At 49.5% G+C, this 9,807-nt stretch overlaps 1 protein-coding gene across 1 annotated transcript in view; it reads right to left on the reverse strand.

The window, feature by feature from the left end:
* Positions 1–9,807, reverse strand: part of dnah5l (dynein, axonemal, heavy chain 5 like) — a 53,176-nt gene that overhangs the window by 42,538 nt on the left and 831 nt on the right. Inside the window, exons 2-23 of the mRNA XM_086192334.1 lie at positions 9,609–9,712; positions 8,643–8,831; positions 8,482–8,556; positions 7,999–8,121; positions 7,834–7,905; positions 7,661–7,759; positions 7,113–7,299; positions 6,782–6,947; positions 6,599–6,692; positions 6,407–6,505; positions 5,731–5,912; positions 5,453–5,572; positions 5,269–5,374; positions 4,134–4,229; positions 3,864–3,959; positions 3,380–3,553; positions 2,272–2,361; positions 2,039–2,194; positions 1,783–1,922; positions 1,285–1,436; positions 979–1,186; positions 653–740 (exon numbers count right to left, since the gene is read on the reverse strand). Coding sequence (XP_086048460.1) covers positions 653–740; positions 979–1,186; positions 1,285–1,436; positions 1,783–1,922; positions 2,039–2,194; positions 2,272–2,361; positions 3,380–3,553; positions 3,864–3,959; positions 4,134–4,229; positions 5,269–5,374; positions 5,453–5,572; positions 5,731–5,912; positions 6,407–6,505; positions 6,599–6,692; positions 6,782–6,947; positions 7,113–7,299; positions 7,661–7,759; positions 7,834–7,905; positions 7,999–8,121; positions 8,482–8,556; positions 8,643–8,831; positions 9,609–9,712 — 2,816 coding nt within the window. The remainder of the gene's footprint in view (positions 1–652; positions 741–978; positions 1,187–1,284; positions 1,437–1,782; positions 1,923–2,038; positions 2,195–2,271; positions 2,362–3,379; positions 3,554–3,863; positions 3,960–4,133; positions 4,230–5,268; positions 5,375–5,452; positions 5,573–5,730; positions 5,913–6,406; positions 6,506–6,598; positions 6,693–6,781; positions 6,948–7,112; positions 7,300–7,660; positions 7,760–7,833; positions 7,906–7,998; positions 8,122–8,481; positions 8,557–8,642; positions 8,832–9,608; positions 9,713–9,807) is intronic.

Here is a 9,807-nt window from a genome sequence, read left to right on the forward strand (position 1 = left end):
TGAGTGTGAGTGTGTGTGAGTGAGTGAGTGTGAGTGTGTGAGTGTGAGTGTGTGTGAGTGAGTGAGTGTGAGTGTGTGAGTGTGTAAGTGTGAGTGTGTGTGAGTGAGTGTGAGTGTGTGAGTGTGTAGGTGTGAGTGTGAGTGTGTGTGAGTGAGTGAGTGTGAGTGTGTGAGTGTGAGTGTGTGTGAGTGAGTGAGTGTGAGTGTGTGAGTGTGTAAGTGTGAGTGTGTGTGAGTGAGTGTGAGTGTGTGAGTGTGTAGGTGTGAGTGTGAGTGTGTGTGAGTGAGTGAGTGTGAGTGTGTGAGTGTGTAGGTGTGAGTGTGAGTGTGTGTGAGTGAGTGAGTGTGAGTGTGAGTGTGTGTGTGAGTGTGTGGGTGTGAGTGTGAGTGTGTGTGAGTGTGTGAGTGTGTGTGAGTGAGTGAGTGTGAGTGTGTGTGTGAGTGTGTAGGTGTGAGTGTGAGTGTGTGTGTGTGTGTGAGTGAGTGTGAGTGTGAGTGTGTGTGAGTGAGTGTGAGTGTGTGTGTGTGTGTGTGAGTGAGTGTGTGTGTGTGAGTGTGTAGGTGTGAGTGTGAGTGTGTGTGTGAGTGAGTGTGTGTGTGTGTGAGTGTGTAGGTGTGAGTGTGAGTGTGTGTGTGAGTGAGTGTGAGTTACCTCCAGGTTGACTGTGTCTTCTGGCTTCATTCTTCTCTTCAGCTCCTCTATCAGCTCAAACACGAACTTCTCCACTTGCTGACTCTGCCTGGATGAACATGAACTCTGTGTCACAACACCACTGAATAATGATGTCATCTGGAGGCGTGTGTCTGTGTTTGATTGACAGATGGTCAATAATTTCAATAATCAGACAACCTATTTTTCACATTTGATTTCAGATGTTTTGCTGGACTTTATGGACTTCCTGCTCATTAACTTGGGACTTCCATGTTCTTGGTGTTCGATGCCGACACTCAGCTGCAACAACATCAACGCCTTCCTACCAGCACAGAGTGGCGGCAGCGGCGTGGACCGAGCGGTCTGTCTGCAGCAGGAGGTCCTGAGGGGAGACCGCCGAGTCTTCAGGCAGGGTCAGCAGGCAGCAGGACGACATGGCGTGAAGGAGGCCACCGATGCGACACTCCAGGAGGTCTGAGGCAGGTTTGGCTACCTGGTCCAGTTCCCTCAGAGCCACGTACACACTTCCTGCGACTGAGGAGAGGAGAACTGACATGACTGGGTCGTCGAGAACATCTCGCACTTTTAAAGGTCCCGTTTCTGTCTGAGCGGTAAGATGCACCCATCCTCACATTCATCAGTATGGAGAGCAGCCCAGGACAGCATGGTGAGTCCAGGGGAGAGAGCTGCCTCCACCTGGCCAACAAAGGGCTGCATCAGAGGTTGGAGCAGTGGGGGGATGCTGGCCTCCACCCTGCTGTAGTCCTGGAGCAACTCCAGCAGCCTGGAGGAGGACGCAGGGTCACATCAGTCACAGACACAATCACATGCTGAGTGGCTGATGGGACTTTTTTTTTTGCATGTCAAACTTCCTGTACTGGTCTGATGCGAACTCCATTCAGAAAACCAGTGTTCTGAAAGTCGTTAGCTTGTTGTCAAATGTGGACTGATGACATCATGGGTGGTGCAGTGACATGGTTCCATCAGCAGGGGCTGACGGCATTTGCCTGAGTGCAACATGAAACCTCAGACAGGAAACACTGCAGACTGAAGGTGAAAGGAAGATTTCTAACAACAGGGAGACAGAAACACGGGGGAGGGGCAGCGTTTGTCACTAGGCTTGTTCTCACCGGCTGTACAGAGCTTTGACCTCCGCCTCTCTGGAGGCCATCTTTAGTATGACCTTCGGCATGGTCACCCCCAGTGGGGCCATCCACCGAGCTTCTTGCAGCACCTCCAGAACCACCGGGTCCAGGTTGACCAAAACATCCTGGGAAACAAAGATATTTTTCAGGAGCTGGGGTGGAAGTTCCAGCCTTTATGCCAAGCTAAGCTAACCAGCTAGATAGAATAAAGTATTCATTGGAAGCAGGTTCAGTCCTCCACCTTGCTGCTCTCATGTCGGACCAGCAGGGCGGCGTTCAGGCAGTGTGGCGCCCTCTCTGCAGCCTGACTCCACCTCTGCAGGTGCAGCAACTCGTCCTGCAGCAGAACCACCGCCATTTTGTTGTAGCTGCGGATCACCTTTGTCATTTCGGGGCCCTGATGAGGAAATAGACACCAGCTGTCGATCAGTACCATCAGTGACATGTCTGATGAGGTCAAATTGGGCGTCGCACCTTGAGGACGTTGAGCTTCTCCTTGAGGATCAACATGGGAGCCTCAATCTTACTGAGCAGCTGACGGCACCACAGGATCCTCCCTGCCACCTGAGAGACAGACGGGTGACATCACCTGTCAGTGACACTCTCATTCCTCCCCTGCCAGAACGGTCATGAGATCAATGGCGTTGGTTTGTATACTCATACGGACGGGAATCGAGAACTGGTTCTTGTTGAGAACCGGTTCCCAGTGTTTCAATTCCGTGGAATCGTTTGCCAATTTTGCAAATGATTCCCTTAACGATTCCAGTGGGCGCGACGTCACCACGCACATTGCGTTGCTTACACAGCGTGCGTGGTGACGTCATTCACCAGTGCAGCCAGCAGGAAACATGGCGCCCAAGCAGCACAAAAGCTCCAAAGTTAAGTTACATTTCACAAGAAAGGATGACAACAGCGCAACTTGCAAAACTTGCAAAGTGTGGACTGCATCAAAGGGAGGAAGCACTACCAGTCTGCAGGAACATCTGCACACACAGCCTGCGAGGACTTGGAATGAACGTGGCGTTTTCGATCAGCTCGGGAGTGAATCTCAACCCAGCAGCAACGGCAACATGAGCACGTCCTCTGGTGTTAACACTGCAGGCAGCTAACCAGCTAACACTGCCATCATGTTAGCGCCATGTGCCTCATTGTAAAACCTGCTTTGACCAACTGTTAACGTCATGCGTTACGTTTGGATGATCACGACCAGACACGGACTCTGACTGTGAGGTTCTCTTCCCCCCCATGAGAATTGATAAGAGAACCGATAAAGAACCGAATCGTTAAACAGAATCAAAAATGGAACTGGAATCGTAAAAGTTTCCCATCCCTATCTACTTGCAGGGTAAATTTGGTCAGGAACAGTTCTGGCTGAGGAACAACGGGCTGCACAGAGAACTGAACACCGCAGCCACACTTATGTCAAACGCGCCATCCCATGATTTAGAACAGATCTGCCCAAAAGTTAACTCCTGCTTCCTCAGATGGGTTCTGCCCCCCCGCTGAGTTTGTTGAAACTTCACCTCAGTTTTTACTGCTGACACCCAAACACCAGTGATCACAGCGGTCAGACGGTTTGTACCGGGGGCAGGTTGCGGCCAATGGGCGGGCTCTCTCGCTGTCTCTGGTACGTCCTCCTCACCAGCTCCAGCTCTCTGCTGTAGCGCTGCAGCAGCTGCAGGTAGTTCTGCTGCAGGTCCAGACGAGCCGTCGGACCTGACTCAAACTCCGCCAGCAGCTGCAGCATCCGTTCCACCTGTAACACACACTCGTTGTGAGGTGGTGGTCCAGCAAGAACATCCCCACATAGATGTTATGTTCTATGTGGAACCCAAGAATGGTTTCCGGGGTTCCCACTAAACTTTGTTTTCTCATATCTTATATTGAACGCAGGGTTACTGAACAGTGAAGGCACCAGAGAGCGAGAATGAAGGACTCGTGCTCAGACCTCCCACATGTAACTCACCCTGTTGTAAAGTTGTAACAACAACAGAAATCTTTACTATCAGAGTTTCAGGGGTGTTGTTGAAGGGTTTCCAACGTCATCAGAGGACGGCAGAACTCACAGTGAGAGACTGTTGGAACCAGGAGTCCAGCAGATCCTTAAGAGACCGGAACAAACCCTGAACCTGGACCTGGAAATCTGCATAGTCACTGTCAAACTGACACACACACACACACACACACACACACACACACACACACACACACACACACACACACACACACACACACACACACACACACACACACACACACACACAAACTCTTCTCATTCAGATTCTACGGTGTTGAAAGGCGTTCGGACGTCTGGGGGGTCTGGCATGGTGGTTAACCTCCAGCTTGCGGTGGTCCAGGATGTCGTAGGTCTTAGACTTGGTGGAGGAGACGATGGTCTGGTAGCTGGCACAGATTTTCTCAATGCCCTCCACCTGAACACAGTTTCAGTCCTCATCAGGTGTGACCAGAGTCTGGACCAACTGGACAGTTTGAATGCTTAAGTTGTCATCTTTTGTTTCTTCCAAAGTTTTTTGTAAATTTCAGTGAACTGACTGATTGCTTATGAGGACCACCAGTCAGAAGAAGCTCCCAACGTTGTGGAAATTAGCATTTTATAATGAATCCAACAGAGGAAGTGAAGCTGATGATTTAATTTAACAGAAAAGACAAGAAGACAGAGACCCCCCTCTAGAGAGCTGAGACCCAGGCTAGTTAGCTTAGCACAATGACTGGTAGTGGGTGGGAAGTGTTAGCGTAGCTGCGTCTCTGCCTGCATTAATATCAGGAGGGTTGTGTGTAACCTTGGTGATGAATACCAGTTTAACATGAGGAGACGTTGTAGTGGTAGAATCAGACACGTAGCCGGAACTACTTTCCTGACTGGGAGCAGTGATTTGACGCAGCACCTCCAAAGCCCCACTGGAACTTGGGTCAACAGAACCAAAGGTTTGTTGAGGACTAGAAGAGCGACTGCTGCTACTGATCATGAGGATGATGAGGAGGAGGGTTCCTGCTGGACACACCAGCATCCTGGACCTGAGCTAGCTGATGCTAACACTTCCCACCCACTACCAGCCATTGGGCTAAGCTAACTACCTTGAACCTGAGCTAGCTGATGCTAACACTTCACACCCACTACCAGCCATTGGGCTAAGCTAACTACCTTGAACCTGAGCTAGCTGATGCGAACACTTCACACCCACTACCAGCCATTGGGCTAAGCTAACTACCTTGAACCTGAGCTAGCTGATGCTAACACTTCACACCCACTACCAGCCATTGGGCTAAGCTAACTACCTTGAACCTGAGCTAGCTGATGCGAACACTTCACACCCACTACCAGCCATTGGGCTAAGCTAACTACCTTGAACCTGAGCTAGCTGATGCTCTATTGGCCAAAGAGACTTTCCCTTAAAGTGGGAGTGTCCGTTTAACAGAGAGTGAAATGACCCCTGCTGGACCAGCATCCACCTTCATGTGCTGCAAAGCAGCCAGATTCTCCAGCGTAGACGACATGTCAGCGATCTTCTCCAGACGCCTGCAGAAGGCGTCAAACTTCCCGAAGATGTAGTTCTCACTGCAATGAGAGTGGAAGAAGTGATGAGCAGGATGTTGCCCTGCAGATATTAGACGAGAGAAACGGCTGCAGCTCCACCTGAAGTCAAACTGTCTGTTTGCTGGGTTTCCTCTCAGCTTGTCTCTGACACTCCGGAAGCTCCGCTGGTACTCCACATTCAGACAAGCACACTCGGAGATACGGTCAAGCAGCAGTGGCCTGACACACACACACACACACACACACACACACACACACACACACACACACACACACACACACACACACACACACACACACACATACACACACAATGGAAGACTGATAGCCCAACTGTAGGTTTCATAATGACGATCCTCCAGTGCAGCACCAGGTACCTGCTGTGGTCCCAGATGTGGGTGGTACCCATTGACAGGTAGCTTCGACAGCTGCTGATCATCTGGTTGGTGACCTTCAGCAGCAGGGAGGTCATCCTCTCAGAGGTGTTGAAGTAGCGAGAGACTGTGTGGATCATACTGACGCTGGTCATCAGACTGGGAATGTGCTCCAGCATCCGGGTCTGAGTGCAGCGATTTGATAAACCATGAAAACAATCATTCAAGTGAGATTTATTTTCACATTCAGTTAATTCATCCTCAAGATATTTGACAGCAAAAATGAAGCCTCAAAAATGTAGTCATCAGCTATCAAGAGGTAAATGTGAAATATAAAGGAAAGGAGACTCTAGATAGGAACAATAGGCATTGTGCAGGTATGTTGGTCCAACTTTGAAAAACCCCATTTTCTTTGCACGACTGCAAATATCGTTACAGTCCAGGTTTAGTTGTTCCAAGACCAGAAATCAACTTTTCCTAACATTACGTAAACATATTTAGTTCCTCGTTTTGGTGGCTGGGAGAGCCAATGGCTGTCTGTCTCTATGTGTTGGCCCTGCCATGGACTGGTGACCTGTCCAGGGGGAAGGCTGCTGGGATAGGCTCCACCCCCCCCCCCCCCCGCGACCCTTAACAGGAATAAGCAGAAGACGATGAATGAATGAATGTAAGATTTTACTGGAGAGCTTTTGTCCAGCTGTGTGAAGAACTTGTCCAGAGTGCAGAGGAACTTCACATTGTCTTTTGCCTCGTTGGCCACAGCGGTGATGCTTCCGTCCTTAAAGAATCAACCAATCACCATATTAGCAACGTGAAGCTAACTGCAGTAAACAAAGCTGTCAGCTTAGCTAACGTGCTTTCAGAAGCTCACCAGCTCTCTCCAGGCCCGAAGGACCCTGGACTTTGCCACCTGCAGAACTCCCAGAGTCCTTTTCACCAGAGGACGTTTCACTGCCTCCATCAGACTGACACACACACACACACACACACACACACACACACGTGTTACAACCAGAAGTGAACTGGAGCTCAGCATTGCTCGTGAAGCAGCTACCTGCTGAAGGTGACCATGCGCCTCTTCCAGTGCTCCAGCTCAGCCGACGGCCCGATGTCATCCGCTTCCTTCCTCATCTGCTCATTTTCTGTCAGCACCTGCTTGATCTGATTGGTCCATGCCGAGACCACGCCCTCTAGGTGCTCAACCAGCTCACTATTATTGGCTAAGAACAGAAATCAGCTCCATCTTTACTTCTCCTTTGAGCAGTTGAGGAAACACTGGGTTTTGCTTTCAAGGGGACATTTTTTTTAACGGTGTCGACAAGGAAACTGGGCAGTACAGGTGAGTGACAGCATACAAACATCCTAGGCGTGTTTGAGCTTCCTACCTGCCGCTGTGTAGTCTGCAGGGCAGCTCAGCTGACTGATGACATCAGGAAGGTCCTCCGGCAGCAGCTGGAACTTCCTCTCTACGTTGACTCGGACTGATTTCAGATCAGTAAGCAGCTGACCCACCGAAGACAGGAAGGTCTGGACGTGAGGACAGGTGATGCCGTCCGGCACGCCGGCGCGTGTCTGCTTGGAGGACAGCAGAGGACACAAGGAAGGATGGACGCTGAGGACCTGTTCCCAGCCAGTCAGTCGCTCCACATGATGTCTTCACTAACCCAAATACAATGCGATGCATCTTGGAATTCCACAATATATTCATCAGAAATGTCTTTTCTTATGAAAGCAAAACATTAGAAGACATAAATGACTAATAAGGTGACCAAAGGAACGCCAGGACAACCCTGTAACCAGAAACACTAAATAACCGGTCTTCTTTCATGCAAATTTAACAAACGTGATCATTTCAAACAGAACATCAAACAATGTACAACAAACTGAAGTCAGGTCAGGTGACAGGTGCTGGATCAGTGTGAAGCTGGTGTACCTGCTCTGGCCTGAGGGCAGGTAACATGACGTCAGACAGCAGCGTTTCCAGGCTGCCCAGGATGCCGTTGCCGCAGTCCAACGAGCCAAAGTTCACTTCCTGTGACATCACACAGGTGAGGAGGAGAACAGCTGTGTCTACACACCAGTGCGCGATGAGCAGCAGGAACTGACCTGATGAATGTTGGAGGCGGTGATGTTCCTGCTCGTGGTTCTCAAGAAGAACAAACACCTGCCCAGTAACGGCTGCAGGGAAGAGAGAGTCAAAGCTGAGGAGGAGTTCCTCTCAGACAGAAAAACCTCTCCACTCCCACACTCCACTGCGGCCGCCCAGCTGACCTCAGAGCTCCCGGTGGTGAGGAAGAGTTTCCTCTGGGCGCCAGCTGAGGGCGCCACCTCCACAGAAGGATGAAGGTCAGAGGGCAGATTCTGGGGTGGACACAGAAGAAAAGGGCCAGAAGCCTACCAGGAAATGTGGGCAGGACTTGTGATTGTGTGAGTATTCAAGTATGGAGAGAGATTTGTGGCAGGATGAAACCACCGGGAAAAAGAACCGAGTGCAGAGAAAAAAATGAGAGCAAAACGTTTTACACTGAAAACAAAAAAAAGATTTGAGAGCAACTTGACAAGGCGATCAAAAAAGTTTATTAAATGTAACAAAAGTAAAAATAAATGTGTCATTAAAAATGTACTGCTCGCAAGTTTTGCTTGCAAACTGTCTTTTCTCTCAAACAGTTTTCTTTTTTATTCTTTTTTATTCTTCTCGTCCGTCGCAGGTCTCTCTCCGTATTAAAAGAGATGTTCTTTCACGAGAGAACTCACCGGTTTGATGATCTGATAGAAGAAAATCAGCTTCTTTGAGCCGTTTGCAGCAAAGAAATCATCAATCAGATGGAACTGGAGACAGCAGGTGACTTATTTTCAGACGGTGTGGGACGAAAACATTTATCTGAGTTTCTACTTGATGAGCAAGAAGCATCCACCTTGTCGTCAGAGATGAGGGCGTCGTCCACCTCCGCCTCTCCCAGGGCCACCTCATCCACCAGCCGACTGACCAGGTACTTGTGCCGGGCGTCTAGTGCTGCTCGTCGCTCCTCCCTTACGGCTCTCACCTGCTTCGCCATCTCCCTCTGGGCTTCATTGGACATGAGCGTCATCCTTTTACCAGACGGCTGCAGAGAGAGCCAGCCAGTCCACAGGAGTTTGAATGCAATGGAGAGGAACAGTTCATAAACGAAGGTACCAGGCTAAATAAATCAGTTTAATAGTTCCATCACTGACGAAGGGAATTCCCAGCCTGCAGCTGTGGGGCCCAGCAGACCAGCAGGAGCTCCACATCCCTGATGTTTCGTGCCAACAGTAGTTTTTCTCATGCTAACATGACTTTTACTAATTTAGTGTTTACATGCTAATGTAGCTTATAGCTGCGACAGAGACATGCCAATGTATATAAATGCTCCTGCCTTTTATTTGAATGTTAACACTGCTAGTTTCATTACCCGTCTTCTCGTGATGACATTTATCTTGCGAAATATTACATGTGGTGATGCTAACCCTTCAAATGCTAATCTAGCCTGGAGCTGCTAGCATAGAGCAGGAATAAGCAGCCGTTTCTTTTTATTCATATGTGACCAGTTGTGCTTGTGTTCAGGTTCTTTTCCATGTGTCAAACCTCAACACTTTAAGGTGAGTAAGGCCTGTGGCTGCCGGTCGAATGAGCAGCAGCTACAAATTATGCTAATGATTCTTTTAAAATGCTACTGCATTTTGTTTGGATGCTAAGGTTACTTTTTATGTACCAGTTTTTTATGCTTATTATATTTTACTGGCAGACATCAGTGACGTCATCAGCTCCTTCTGGAGCAACTTAAGTCTTGTCAGCTCGCCACCACATCACATCCCTGCACCACAGTGCCCCTTGTGGCTGGCTGCTGTCAGTGTCCACTCACAGAGGTGTCGGTGTTGCATGACGGAGCAGCAGTCGGAGAAGCCACCAGGTTCATGGCTCTCAGGTTCTGGCCTCCTATTCGTCTGTGCCCTCTGCTGGTCACATCTGTGGATGGGTGGAGACAACAGATGATGTCATAGTTGTGGTTCCGTATGAGTCTGGATTAGTCAAGGTGGTTTGAGTTGACGGGTCGTGAGGCT

Source organism: Aulostomus chinensis, chromosome 21 (assembly GCF_037954235.1).
Source record: "Aulostomus chinensis isolate RoL2024-O1b breed Wild chromosome 21, RoL_Achi_v1.0, whole genome shotgun sequence".
Classification (NCBI taxonomy): Eukaryota; Metazoa; Chordata; class Actinopteri; order Syngnathiformes; family Aulostomidae; genus Aulostomus; species Aulostomus chinensis.